The sequence below is a fragment of the Melanotaenia boesemani genome, chromosome 8 (genome assembly GCF_017639745.1).
Source record: "Melanotaenia boesemani isolate fMelBoe1 chromosome 8, fMelBoe1.pri, whole genome shotgun sequence".
Lineage (NCBI taxonomy): Eukaryota > Metazoa > Chordata > Actinopteri > Atheriniformes > Melanotaeniidae > Melanotaenia > Melanotaenia boesemani.
In genome coordinates, this window is record NC_055689.1 from 31571210 (window position 1) to 31586985 (window position 15776).

General features: G+C 37.9%; 1 protein-coding gene across 1 annotated transcript; it reads right to left on the bottom strand.

Annotated features, from left to right (window-relative positions):
* Positions 1–10395: 10395 nt before the first annotated feature.
* rnf182 (ring finger protein 182) lies at positions 10396–11263 on the bottom strand. The gene is made up of 2 exons (XM_041991764.1): positions 10823–11263; positions 10396–10780 (listed from the first exon to the last, which is right to left on the bottom strand). The coding sequence occupies exons 1-2, from the start codon at positions 11242–11244 to the stop codon at positions 10396–10398; spliced, it is 807 nt and encodes a 268-aa protein (XP_041847698.1). The 5' UTR covers positions 11245–11263.
* Positions 11264–15776: the final 4513 nt, after the last annotated feature.

Below are 15776 nucleotides of genomic sequence, written 5' to 3' on the forward strand. Positions count from 1 at the left end.
GTGAATGTACATCAGACAGATGAAGTGTTAAATCTGCACAAAAAGATGGTAACTTTTCTTATTCAAGTGTTTAGTGTGGTTGTACGCAAATAGCCTAATATTGACATTTTTAATGAAACTGCCTATTGATATTTTCCCCCTGATTTCCTAATATGTGTAGTAATGTGAATAAATAATTTGACTGTCTATATGTCAATATGTCTAACTCTTCTCTTTCACTGGGTTTTTTCCCACAGTCCATGAGAATGGGCATTATTAAAATTAAGTACAGACACAGCCTCACTATTTTTTTTGCTAAAATACAAACTAAATCTATTGGTGGCAGTTTTAAATAAACAGAAAGAAGATCTTGTGAAAACTGTTATCATCAAAGTAAAATAGAGAACAATGGTTCCATACTGACAACAATTAACAAATACCTGATGTGCTGGACAAAGTTGAGTCACAAGGCTCTACTGCTTCTTTCCAATTTGCATGCATTGTGTGTAAATCTTGATGACTTCAAAGGAGTAAACATTGCACTTTTACAGCACATCAGACTAGTGTTGAGTAATATATGCACAAAAGATGTCAAAAGCATCAGTATATCCTTCTTTTTTCAATGTACTGACGACAAACAAGTTAAAGCAGATATAGAAAATATATGTTCCTGTCAGAATTGTTTCTTTTACATGCAGTATGTGCAGCACATAGCTATGTTTTGCAAAAACAAAGGTCTTCATAGATTATTGGTCTGCCGTAGAAAAAAACATTACTTTGTACAGATTAAATTAAAAAATGATCAGGATTGAGAATGTTGTAATGTATGATTGCACCTTAGGATCAAAATCAAGAAATTTCCTTTGATACTTTTTGTGCATAAATCTAAGAATACATGAAACTAAAGAAGTGAATCTTGGTCTCAAGTATTAAAGTTTGACACTGCACAACCACGATTCACCTCAACTAGACATGTAGACACTGTTTGTTACAGATGTGGACACACAAAGTCATATTCAGATACTGTAATAACCATAAGTATTGTCCTTGGGATGTACTACATTTTCTGTACCTGCTACAAGCTAATGGTAAAGACGGCTGATGGAGATCAAGATAAAACTGGAGCATGATTTTAACAATGGGAGTCTACGTTTTGCAAAGTTGAGTCAAGGAAAGATTGTGGTGGTTTATTGTTATTCAGTATGTAATTTGTTAGAAGTTAAGTGCCTACAGACCTTTCCATCCATCCATCCATCCATCCATCCATCCATCCATCCATCCATCCATCCATCCATCCATCCATCCATCCATCCATCCATCCTTTTCTGCTTATCCAAGGTTGGGCCACAGGGGGCAGCAATTTAAGCAGAGAAGCCCAGAATTCCACTTTATCCAGGTCTTCTGGGGGAATCCTGAGGTGTTCCCAGGCCGGCCGAGAGACACAGTCCTTCCAGCATGTCTGAGTCTTCCCATGGCCTCCTTTAGATCTTCTGAACCAGGGCTGCTGTCCGACAGGTTTTAGATGTTTCCCTGCTTCAACATACAAGACTTAACTTAATGGGTCAGATAAATAGAGCAATCAGTGTAGCTCTCCACTAATCAAGTCTTTATGCATCAGCTTGAAGACGTACCTCACAAAAAGCTTGTGACGGCACACCAGGAATTGGCCAAAAGGGCACCTAAATAACTTACAGGCAAAATCCTCTGATTTGATTAAAAGAAAACTAAATTATCTGGTCACAATTTTTGTCTGTGGAATAAACAAGGCACACGTCTTCCTTTCTACCTCTACAATCAAACACAATGAAGTAAGCATCATTCTGTGGGGATGTTTGTTTGCAACTGAGGCTTGGTAACTTGCTAGGATAAAGGACTTTATACACAAAAAAATACAGAGCAGTCCTGGGTGTAAACCATTTACAAAGGGCTCAAAATCATAGAGTAACACACAGAAGTTTTTATTTAAATTAAAGAAATTAAAAAGCAGGAGAATTTTTTAAAAGTCCTTGAGTGATTCAGTCTGAATCTGGACCTGAACCCAGAGGAGCATTTCCAGAAATTACCTGTAAATGCTTCTCATCCAACTTGGCTGAGCTTGAATATCTGCTATGAGGAAATGATAGAATCTTCCAAAGAAAAGCTGTGCCCATACTTGAGGCTGCTGTTGCTGCCAAATATGCTTGAACCAAGAACTCAGTGAAAGGTTTGAATACTTTCATAAATATAATACTTTAGTCTTTTGTTGTAAAAAAAAATAAGAAATAATTTCCTGTATTGTCTGGAAAACTGAAGACAGATGAGATGAAACTGACTTTAATTTAAGATGAGTCTGAATCTCGGGGTCCAAGTCCCTCAGCTTTATCCCTGGATGGCCACGATAACTGATAAAATTTCATGGTAATATTTATGAAAACAAGAAGTCCAGCCAAAGCACATTGAAAACAGAAGAGTAACAAAGTAGAATACAAGCTGAAGAAAGCTTTCTGCTTTTGGTGTTTTCCAGTTTGGCTTGTGCAGCCTGTGAACGTCCCTCTCGCCAGCATGTGGGAATGTTCATTGCATCACTAAGAAGGAATCTCAAATGATGTTAGTCTCCCTTCAGGGAAGCACTTGCTCAGATTCAGACCAAAATTCCTGGAAAACATACATGGTAGAAGCATTGACTCTTCATCATCAGCCAGACATGTGTTTTAGTAGCAGAACAGGACAACTTGTGCTGGAATCAGCTCCTCAGTGTTTGTGCTCCACTCAGCTTAACTACAAGACACAAATATTTATTACAGGAGATATTTCAGGAGAAACACAAGTCTGAATTCAAAATGAATTCAGAAAAGTTTACTCAATTACTCGCTAACTGATGTGATAACCTACTTTATTGGTTTTTGAAGGATGTTCGCTTTAATTTCAAAACAGCAGCAGCCACAACAACAACAACACATCAGCAAACTGGAGATTTCAAATGTTTTTCTAATATATTTAAGCTGACTTTTTTTACTTGTATTTAATCTACTTTTCTAGCACAGCGCGATTTAAATTACAGTATCAAAAATAAAAACTATGAGGAAAATTGTTTGCTAATATGGCATATTGTTATTTTGCAGTAAAAGAGTGAAAAATAAAGAAATTAAAGAAAAAAAGTTATTATTGACTGCTTGCTAGTTACTGCTCATGCTGGAAAATCAACCTAATAAATACATTTATTAATAAATGATCAGCTGACTTGGAGCACCAAACAGTAAATGAGCCAAAAAGTCTCCTCTCATAAATCTGTTTGGTCTAATACTGTAGGTGCACATCAGAGCTAAATTAATTTAATAAAACAGTCTTTAAATCTGTGCAGTGGAGTATCAGAAACACAGTCTGAGCTCCATGTAAAACATCAACAGAATGAACAGAAAACAACAGCTACCATGTCAGAGATGTCAGTGTGTTGTTAGTGTCTTTTCATACACTGAATATATAAAATGGTTTTAACTGCTGGAACCAAAATGTGAAACAAACAACAAAGTCCAGCTTCAATTCAAAGGGTATTAACTTATAAGAGCAAATACTAAATTTAAAAAAAAATTCCACAAACCATTTTTGAATTAATTTACAATTATTTCAGTTATTAAACTCATTAAATTAAATTTAATTTGTCTGTCACCAATTCACAACAGTCATCTCAAGGAAGTTTACAAACACAATCCAATTTATTACATTTGACTGTAGTCCAGTTATAATGGCTCGAGCCTCACGATGATGATGTTTGTCACATTTTTACACAACACATTTATTTGCAGATAAATAAAAAGCATAATTTCCTTTCACGTTTACTTTGCACTGGTGGTTTGGAGTGCACACTTAGCTACAGTGGAAGGTTATGTACTTTGTTTAACATGTTTCTCTTTGAGTTAGTTTTAAGTCTTTGTCTAGTTATTTTTATCCATTTTGTTCCTCCCTGTGTGTTATTTGGTTTGGCCAAACCACCGTATAAGTTACCATCACTGTGTCGCTGTGTTAGGTCAGTTTTTCTTCAGTGGAGTTTGGTTTGTTTAACTTTTGAGTATTGTTATATTGAGTTGACCTCTTTTATTGGCTGGCTAGTTTATTTATTCTTTTGGATTTTTGGATTTCTGGTCGATAAAAACCCAGTTTATGAAATGACTTTCTGTGTCCTCATTGCTTTACTGCTTGGTCCCTGACAGCAGTTATACTGACAGTTATCCACTGACTGAGCACATGCAATAATTACCTTATGGCCTACAGGTTACTGCCTTAGTGTATTCTTGTAAATGTTTTATGTAGTTCATTGTACTTCCTGCTTCTTGGATGGGATTGAATCTTGCAATCTCCAATCCTGAGCGAGCATGAGGCGATGGGTGACAGTGGCAAGGAAAAAACTTAATTTTAACAGGAGGGGGAAAAACCAACAGCAGAACCAGATTCAGGAAGCTCCATAACTCTAAACTAAGAATATCTGCTGAGAAAGCAAAAGAGAAACACAAGTTAATGACCCAGATTTGTTTGTTGCAGAGCCCTGAAACAGGTTACCAACTTCTGTAAAAGAAAAGCAAAGAAGTGACATTTTCCACAGGTAGAACTTCATTTATCTGACAGATTGAAGCTTATCTGTGAGAAATGACTCATTTAATCACTAATTATTTCTGGAACATCCATCCATTGTGTATACCCACTTATTCCAATGCAGTTGCTGTTGCAGCAGCTTCCAGCCAGAAGGCATAGTACCCTGGACAGTATCTTGCACCCTGCTGGGAGGTGCTGGATTATTTCAGGGGTCTCTTTGCACAGCCTGCACCTGGAGTCCTGTCTGGTGTGGTAGATCTGGGCCTTGATTGCTCTGGTACTCAAGGCTTGCTCCTGTGCTGCCATGATTAGCACCTCTGTGCTGCCCTTCAGTCCAGCCCTCTCTAGCTATTGCTAGGACTTGTTCATATCTGCCACTTCGGCTGTTGGTGGTGCATCCCATGCAGGGGCTTGTTCTCTCATGACGGTTCCTACATTTCATTTTCCTCCAGGTTCCATTGCTTGAGACACTCACTCGGTGAGACAGGAGCTTCCATGTTGTGGATAGACAGGTTATCGGCCTATAGCTGGATGGGTTTGTTCCCTTCTGGGAATCTTTCAGTATCAGGACTGTCTGTCTCCAGTGTTGGTGTAGTTACTCAGAAAAAGTAATGAGTTACTAGTTACTTGTTACTGCTATAAACTGTAATGTATTTACTTTAGTAGTTACTGCATCATCACTGCTTATTACTTTACTTTCCCATTTCATAATTTACTGTGGAGATAAATTGACAAACATCAGTTTCGTATCGAGTGTCTTCCTCTGTCACACACACACACACACACACATATATATATATATATATATGTATATATATATATATATAATTTATTCTTCGGTAGGTGGCAGTGTATTGGATGATTCACTAATGTCCACAGAAATAGCTAATTTGCACCATGCATATACCAGAAAACAGCCTTTAAATAGGAAAAATATGTTTTAAAGCTATTTAAGTGGATCCTCACCTTTTTGTGCTGCTGCTGTTTTAAATCAGCTTAAACATGCACGGTTCTCAGAGAGGAGGAATTATTTTAAGGAGTTCACAGCTCAGTTGGGCCCAGGTCTCCCAGTGGGTTTGTTCAGTCCAGATGTCTCCAGATTAGACACCACAGAGTAAATAAGACTGTGATTGTTTCATTTGACTTTCAAATTCACTGTGTAAACAGTCCTGCTGGATTTGTTTTTCATCTAACACAAGAATCTGAACTGATTTGAAGCAGAAGGGATTCTGTCTGAGTTGTTAAGGCCTCCTGATTGTTTCTGAATCTCTGCAGCACATAATTATTTGTATTGTTGAAGCAGAGGAAGCTGACGCAGACAAACAGGAACAAAGAAAATAAGATGTAGCAGTGAAGAGACACCAATCACCAGGGTCATCTGAAATTTCCTGCCATCTAGAAGCAAACAAGATGGGTAAAAGGACAAAACATCCCTAAAGCCCACCAGGGAAAGGAGGAGGGGCTGGAGATGGTCACAGCACCCTCTGGTGGTTCATTATACTCAATGCTAATAATGAAGGATGAGTGAATGTACAACAAAAGACAATGCAGAGTGGTTTAGAACTGAACAGTTTTCTGCCCCAACTGGCTGCACAGATGAACAAACTCCTGTTATGTTCTCTCATCATGTCTATTTATACTGATCTTGTTATTCTCTACTTTATACAGAGTAAATTTAAAGGGTAATTGATTTTAATGTTAAACAGACAAATATCTAGTTTTTCTAGTGTAGCATTTGAAAATGACATCCAGTCTAATTCAGAATTAAGCTTCTTTGTGATTAATTTTAAGGCTCTTTGCAGCTTTATTAAATGTCTGATGTCATATAGTAGTTTGATAACGTCATGGTACTTTTCAAAAAGGTTTTTAGAAGTAAAGCTTAATATTACAGGGTACTTTATTTTAAAGAAATTTTGTCCTTTTCTTATTTGAGTCTTTAAAAAAACATTAGAAGGTTATACAGAGGCTCAAACATGTCACTGTGATTAAAGGAACCACATTAAACTGTTTTAAATGATATTTATTGGAGAGCTCCCAGTTTTAAATGTAAACAATGAATCTTCCTCACACATCAGGACGAGTCATGGAGATCTCCAGGGTTCTTTGTTTGGACCAATACTTTTCCCTTTAGATATGCTTCCATAGCGTAACATTATTAGACAGCACGGCATCACTTAGCTGTACTTGTCCATGCTCCAGTTAAAACCATCAGTTGGCTAGACAACAAGCATGTCTTCAAAGGTGTAAAGGCCTGGATGAGTTGTAATTTTCTGCTTCTAAATTCAGGCAAGGCTGAGGCTTATTCTTTGGACCAAAGTATTAACTGTGTAGTCATGAAGTTATTGGATGGCATTAAACTACAACTGTGATGAACCTTGAGGGATCATTTTTGACCAGGATCTGGAATTTGATTCACATATATTGACATAATTAAAGAAAAACCTGTCTCAAAGTAATCCAGAAAATGAAGTCCATGTATCTGCAGGTTTACTTGTGGTTCTTACAGTTTCTAATTTCCCACAAAGTGAAACAGGACACAGAGCCTGACTCTGGTTTTGGTTGAGGAGGAAGACCTTCTTTTCCTTTAAGATGAGACTTAAAAGATGTTGCAAAGATGTCATTGGAGGAATTTGGGGGTTTTAATCACCTGTGTTGTTTGTAATGTAACAACATTTGAAATGATCTCAATCCTCTCATACATGAATTATGATAAGATCAGTCAGGATTTTTTTTTCTATGTGTTTTTGTACATATTTAGGGATTTAAAACAAGGTTTTTAATTTTTTTTCTATTTTTATTTTATAAAGATACATTTATCTGTCCACTCAAGTGTATTTCGTGCATTTTGTACTGTAAAAAACATCAATGTAATAACATGGTAGTTATGTAGGTATAGTTGTAATTTAGTTATACAGTTATACAGGTATTATGTTGTAATAGCCTGTAGGCCTCTATTTTGACAAACCTGTCAGCATTTTCAGGGTCCACAAGTGCATGTATCTTAGAATTTGCTGAAATCTGTTCAATGACATTGCATCGGCTATCAGATCAAGATAAAGGCATTCTGGATCTTGGGTATCTGACATTTGACATTACCATATTCATTCCAAGAAATGTTTTGAGCTCTGAGGTCAATGTCAGCTTCTCTTTTTCCTGTCTGGACAGCATACAGGTTTGTAATGTAAACAATGTCATCAATCATATTCTGGGTGAAAAGATGCATGAATAAATCTTTCGGATCTGTTACCTCAACATTAATCTTGCTCGTTCCTAAGAAAGGAGGCAGGTCTCCCTCAAACTGGTTATCCTTAGCTTTCCAAACATTTCTGAACTCTTTTCCTTTGTTTTTTCCCCCTGAGCTCTGGGAGGTGGTGGTCCCTCAGGTTCATCAGTCTCATTTCCTTCATCAGCCTCAACTCCCTCAGCAACATTTCCAGCCTCCTCACCTTCGCTGTCACTGCTTGATTCTGCTTCTCTACTTGCACCTGTCTGTACTTGCAGCCATTCCTCATCACTGCTACCAGAAGCACACTCTTCCTCACTTGAGAAAACTCCTCTATTACCCTGTATGCCTGTCTTTTTGAGCCCTACAAAAAATATGGATACAAAAAAACCTCAAATTACATTCTAAAAATATAAAGCAGTTGATTTACAGCCAAAGCATTACAGGATATAAATAATTTTCAAGAACAACATTGGTATTAATTGACATTGTATTTAAGCTGAAATATAGCTTGTGATGCATGATGTACAGCTGAGTGGAGAGATGATTAATCTGTATTTCCTCCAAATATAAAATCAAAACTTGGAAAATCTTTACATAATATGTCACCTTAGATGTTACTTGATGTAATTATTTTTTTTTACCTGCAGTGGTATTTTTTTTTATAGAAGGTAGAAACCAAAATAGCTGAGGTGGTTGATCTCTACCAATGAGATTTTCTTTTTGTATGGGATGATGCAGTAGCTTCCACTATAGTGGACTATATGCAGCAGTGCCCAAAACTGCAGGAATAGAGAAAAAACACATCTAAACAGCTGTACACTGTAGTGACCTCCATGCATGAAAGGATTAGATGTCAGTCTTTTTTCTTTTGATGTTATCTTAATCTTAAAGTAGCCCCATGTAACTTTCTGACCTTAAAAATAAGCCTTTCTGACTCATTTTGACACCACAGTGACATTTACTTTGTACATTCCCAGAACCATTGTTGCCCAGCAAAGTCTTGAGACTAAGAAACCACACTTCATCTATCTAAATAAAATAAAATAAAATAAAATAAAATAAAATAAAATAAAATAAAATAAAATAAAATAAAATAAAATAAAATAAAATAAAATAAAAATTCTCCTGTGTTTGTTGATCTCAGAATGCCCTGATACAACTTTTGTTGTGAATAGCTATATAAATAAACTGAACTGAATTAAAAGTTTATTATATTACCAGAGTCTCTTTAAAAAAAATTATATTTCAATAATAAAACCAAGAACAAAACAAACAAACAAACAAACAAAAAAAAAGAAAAGAAAAACAAAACAAAAAAAACACACAAAAAAAAGAAAGATAAAGGAGTGCTTCTTATTGATAGATGAGTAAAAACAATAAAATCTTCAAGTATCCCATGGCTAAACATTACAGACAGGCAGGGCATGGATGACCATTGAAGGGGCCTCTACTTGTCAGAGGGGTGTTGACCGTCTCAAGCGGCTTCTACGAGAAACATTTTGGATTTTCCAACTGAAAGCAATGATACGTCCTGGCCTCAACGAGGAAATCAATCCTTTTTCATCATTAACCTATATTTGTTTGACAGGGATCTATAAGGTGTATAAAGAGGTATTGTCAGATATAATGCTATATTGTATACTTGTTTTTTTGTGTTTTTTCTTTTCCTACTCATTTCGGTCACCTGCTTGTTCATAGACTCATGATGTCACATCCTGATATTACCTGGGTTTCACCAATGTCCTCATGACTGATTTGTCACCCTGATGACATATTTTAAACTTTTTCCATGTATTAGCCACTTTTAAAAAAGGCTTTTTCATTTTTGACCTCAACAGTGGCTTGGTCAGCTTTTTCTTTCATTGCCATATATTTCAATGAAATTTGTTTTTGTCCCCAAGCAAAAGAAAAACTCAGTGGAAGCCTGATTGCAGCTAAAGAGAGGGATCCATCGCTGGCCTTCCACGTCCAAGCTTAAAGGGTCACACTTATACATCTTTCTCAATTTCCTATTGTGATACAAAAGAAAACAAAAAACAACCATGAACAAACTCACTGCTACTGTTAACCATTTTATTTTTAGATCTCCTTGCTGATATTATTTGATTCTTTTATACTCACAGAAGACATTTTTCTTCGTGATCTGACAGCTTCCTGCTGTTACAGGACTCAAGAACTTACAGGACTCTGTGATGCAAACGTTACATTTAATGCATTTATGGCTGTGAGACAATCTTCAACAGTGGAAAATAACTGTTAGATAACGAACCCACCGCTGTCATAGACGGCTTTAATTTCATTCAGGATTCTCATCACAATGTTATTAAGCTGTACATTAAGCAGAGTCCTTTGTCCACACTGTGAGTAATCTAACACTTAGAGCACTACTGGGTAATAAGTTGCTTATTAACCTAAAATGAACTGTACAAATTAACATAAATATTAATGAAAGGTCTAAATGGTGAGCTTCATTTGTAATGATCTTCACCAGTAAAGGAGTTTTTCTGACATTCAAGTTACCTGTCCACATGGTTGATTACACAGTAACATCCCCACTACCGAACTCTGGAAATCTATTGTCGAGCATGTTCAAAGCAAACCATTGCCCCATTCATTTGGTCCCATTATGGTGGCATGCAGTCCCAGAACTCATGGCAGATACATTGGCAGAAGCCATAGATCATGATCATGATGAGGCTGGCGGGGACCAAACTCACTAGCAGCACCCCGACCGTTGTCCTCTGCATGATGAGCAGGTAAACCCCCATCGGCAGAGAGCTGAAGTACAGGAGCCCCAGCACCCACACTAGTGCCCGGGCTGAAGTCTGACACAGGAGGGCTGCACAGTTCCAGACAGTCCACCTCTGTGTGATGGACGCAATAGAGTCCAGACTAGATGAGCGGTAGCCCTGGTTTGATGTGTGAGAACCATGCTGGTGATGAAGGTCTTGGGTGGATGTAGATGCCGGTGGAGGCTCCATGATCGTGATGACTACAAAATTAGGGGAGCTCCGGATGGTGGAGTAGGTAGTTGGAGAAGAATTGGAGGACATGGAGGAAGGGGACATCAAAGGTGAGTTTCCACCCATCAGGGAACTCAGGCGGCGTGGGCTAAGTAGCAGCTCTGTTGTCGCATCCTGGTGGAAGTGAAGGTTCCTCTGATTCCTACTTTGGAGAGCCAACGTTGCTACCAGGTTACAGTCATCTGGCAGGCTGTTTACTGCCTCTCCTGGTAGTCTGGTCACATAGCGACAGAAAGGACACACTAAGGCGTTGGGAGGCGACTCACCCAGGTCTAAGATCTTAATGAGGCATTTGGAGCATACGCGGTGGCAGCACTCCAGCATCTTGGGCCGACGACTGCATAAGTTGTATGCAAAGTAGCAGATCTTACACTCCAGCTCTTCAGTGCTCAGTAAATCCAAGTAGCCACATCCATCACTCCCATCTTCAGAGCTTTGCAGCCCAAACATCGTCCTGACATTAAACTTTATCCTCCTTCAAGATCAGCAGAAAAAACAGAGCAAAAATCTCAGATCCAGGCTCAGCACACAGATGACGGTGACAAAGGCCCATTTCGCTGAAGGTGGTGTGCTCATTGTGGCTGTCCAGCAGACTCCTGCGCTGAGAGTGTTGGTGTGTCTTTGTGTGTGTGAGAGAAACAGAGATTTAGGAGATGATGTAGGAAGCCCCCTCGCAAGTTCTGGCCTCTGTGCTTTCACTGCCTCCTGGCAGTTGGGGTGACTGACTTCATTTGGCGCAAATAGCCTTTCATGGCCCGCACGGGAAGAAAAAAAGAAAAGAGGGAAAATGAGATAGACACTGAGAGAAAGAGAGAGAGAGGAAGAGATAACTGTTAACACAGCAAACAGTGGCGAAAGGACAACAAAGCAGAGCCTGTACAGACCAGAGCTGGAATTTTCGAGTCAGATCTTTTGTTGCTCAGTGAAATTCAGTCCAATTAGTGGCTGATGCACACACACACACACACACACACACACACACACACACACACACACACACACACACACACACACACACACACACACACACACACACACACACACACAAATCTACAGTACTCTGTTAAAGGTGTGCATGTACAAGACAGCATGTTTGTGTGACTGAGCCTTAAACTGTGTTCCAAGTAGTTATGCATATGATGTTTTTGTTTATTTCTTCTAAAAAATTAATATGAATGATAAGAAATCATTTTTCTATGAAAAAAAACAAAACAAAACAACACAAAACCCTGTAAACAGATCCGGTTCCATGTTAATATAGGAGCCATTTTTTATATCACATCAACAACTTTCTCATCCATTGAACTGGTCCATGGATAGTTTCTGCTGGAATCTCATTTGAGGAGAACAGAACTGCTGTTTGGAGGTTTACTGCCCCCCACCCTCATAGACCGTCCTTTTAAATAATCACTACTGAACTTTGACAGATTTTTCCCTAATGATGACTAATTCAGCATCCATCTCAGAGATCTCCAGCCAGTAAAAGTCAGTCCTTTCTTGACCCTTGTTTTATCTCTTGTTCTGGTCCTTTTGGATTTAACACACTTTTCCACAACAGCTGCTTTCCTGCCAAACAGTCAGACTGCTGCTGAAACAAAGTAAGGCCTTATTCCAACCGCTTCTGCAACATTTCTCTTTTTTTTTTTTCTTCTTTTTTTTTTTGGAGTCACTTGAGTGCAGTTATAATATAAATACAGCAACTGACAATGTTATAATATAAATCAGTTTTCTCATATCATAAATAAGTGTTTTTTTAAATTATTTATTTCCTTTAGTGGTACTGTGGCCATGTATTTTTTCTTATTTTATGCTATATTACTTAAACTCAAAGCTCTGCAAAAGAATCCCAGTGTCCCCAGACCAAGTCTATTTGTACAAATGGCAAATAAAAAACTTGAATCTTCTCTCTTTATTATCCTCTCTGTATTTGATAATGTCCTCTTGCCTTTCTTTGATGGATCGGCCAGTGTGTTGAAATCCAGTCGCTGTCTTGTGACGCGATGATGCTCAGGGAAGTAAGGTGTGAAGTGCGGTTTTTCAGCCTCAGGATGCTGCAGGCAACAATGACTTCAGGAATTTGCATAATGGATGTCAGAGTGCCATTGAAATATATTAAATTTTTTTAAGGTGAGAAAATCACATAGTGCTACTGAAGGATGCTTCATGGGTTCTCAACAGGGTTGCGGTCTGGGGATGAGATGGGCCACACCATAGGTTTTTTCTCTCTTAATACTTGTAACAGCCAAAGATTCAGTCATATTTTTTGCAGCATGGGATGGAGTGTTGTCTTTACTGCAAAGGGAATGGTTCTTCCTTTTATACTATGGCAGGAAATGGTCAGTTTGAAACTGAATGCATTTTGAAGAGGTCATTTTGACACCCCCAGACACCGTAAAAAGACCCATCATCTTGTTCCCCATTATTACAGCCCAAAATATCACTCCATCACCACCTTGCTGATGTAGCAGCCTTCTTGGGACATCCAGATCATCCAGAACTCCATCCATCTGGACCATCCAGTGTAGCATGGCATTCTTCAAAGAGTTTGAAAATGAGTCTTCATGCATTTCTGAGCTAAATGTTTGTCTTTGCGAACATCGATTAAGGATGGCCTAAATACAGCTTCATGCACAACTGCAGCATTATAGTATTTTTGTGACTATTCAGTATTTTCATTCCTTTCACAAGGCATTCAACTATTAAAGCCATTTTTTTTTGCAGAAATATCCTCTTTTATCTCATACAACATGAAAATTTGTACTTGTTTAATAATTAGTTTTCCTTTAGTTAAGCTTACCTGGGAAGCTAATGATCAAACCTGTCTGAGATTGTTATCAGTGATCTAAACAGACAGGAGAAACAACACAACCAAAATATTCCATAGAAAATCTAAAAACAAAATGTCTCATTAGCTAAAATCCTACATGCAGAATCATTAGGAACACAGTGTAAGAATAAAAAAGGAATGGAACCAGCTTATGTTCATAAGTTTTGATACACAGAGGATTTAAACAGGCTTCTTCTATTAAGGAATAAGAAACTCAGACAGACAGTCACACATGTGACTCTAGAATACTTTGGTATCTGGAGAAGTTCATGGTCCACTCAATGATGGCAGGGCATCCAGGTCCTGTGGCTGCAGAACAAGCCCACATCATCATCTCTCTACCTTCGTGTTTGACATTTGGTTTCAGGTGTTTTTGCTTTATTTTTATTATTATTTTTTTTTTGTAAATGTCCTATAGTACATTATAACCAAAAATCTCCTCTTTGATCTTGTCTTTTAAAGGATTCCATGAGGTCTTGTGGTTTGTTCAGTTACTAGTTTTTAAATATGCTGAACTGTGTTTTGGTAGAGAAAGGAGATGTTTTGTGCAAACTGATATGACATATTGGGGCCTGAGTGTCCTGCTGTGTCTGGCAATGCTGCAGGATTCTTTGGGTCCTGTAAATTGTGGGGATGGGGCTTCTGTAGATCAGTCTTGTTTCAGTGCATTGCATGAGTGCTTGTTTGTATTTGAAACTGGGTTTGTTGATGCAGTGGACTCTGCTTCTAGGGCAGTTTTAACAGTTTTATTAAGCATAAAGTCCTGCAACAATCTCCAAGTAATCTCTACATGAATGCAAAGACCCAGCACAACATTGCTTTAAAGCTCTGATTACTCACTTTTACTGCTAGAGCTTGTTGGAACTGAATTAAACACAACACATTTACAGTCCATTTAAATGCCTGATGTTTTGACTTGATGTTAATACTGTAATTTTCTGAATCTGTGAACTGGTGTGGAAAGGTACCAGCAGCAGAAAGTGGAGCAGGTCATTGTTGGAGATCATGATTTGGCAGCAAGCTCTGGTCTTGATTCACAGCCATAACCATGCAGGCAGCTTAGAAAAATGGGTCATCATCCCTTTGTAGTTCTGTTTTCCAGGAGAAGTTTCTGGTCCTTGGGACCCAACACTGATGCAGCAAGTTTCAGAAAATTCAAAGCATTAAGATAGTTTATGTATTCAGGTTAAAGGTATTTAGGTGAAACCGGACGCATGCTGTAACATTTAACATACAAAAGATAAAAACAAAAAGCAACCAGATTCAGACTGTTAGACCATCCCACAAACTGTTCTCTGTAGCTCTTTCTGTTTTTTAAACATGCCATGCAGTGTGCCAGGTTACAAAAATGTGGAGATGCATGACTATCTAAAACATCACCAATAAGCAAGAAGCACCAGCAATTGCAATGTCAGTTTTGGTGCTATTTGCAAAATGGAAAATTGAAAGCATAAATAAAGCCAAGGAGGAAATAATAGGGGCCTTGATGGCAAAGTAACGTGCAGTGCCTTGAATCAAATGGGATGTGAGATTGAAAATAATTGAGATTATACGCTCAGTCATTAACAAATACTATTAAAACATTTTTCACTTACTGCTTGAGTTTAGAAGCAAAGTATTAAGGTTATGGATAGAAAACAGTTATGGTTGGAGCAAAATTCACTGTTTTTACAATTTACCTTTATTTTTACACTTCGCATGCAATTTCTCTCGTGACCACTAGAGGGCGTCTACTCTTTGAGCGCAATCATAGGTCGGGATCTAACTGGACGAACAGATGACTCATGAGCAACAAGCTAACTATTATTTGAGTAATTTGTGGTTCATGAGTGGTACAATTTGGTTCCATTAATTTCTTTCCCCCCAAATTAATTTTCACTGCAAATTGTGTCAAACTTATTAATTAATTTTCACAAAATCAGTTATATATACTGTACAGTGTAGGTAGTTACTAAGTTTAATAATCAACTTAAAAGAAAAATGTCCACACACACACACACACACACACACACACACACACACACACACACACACAAGCACGAACCTGACATAAATGATGTGAATCATAACACAACAAGCAGTGTGGAACAGCTGCAAGTTAGATTTAATTCAACCGAAGAAAACAGGAAATTTGTCAATTCTTCCTTTCATAATA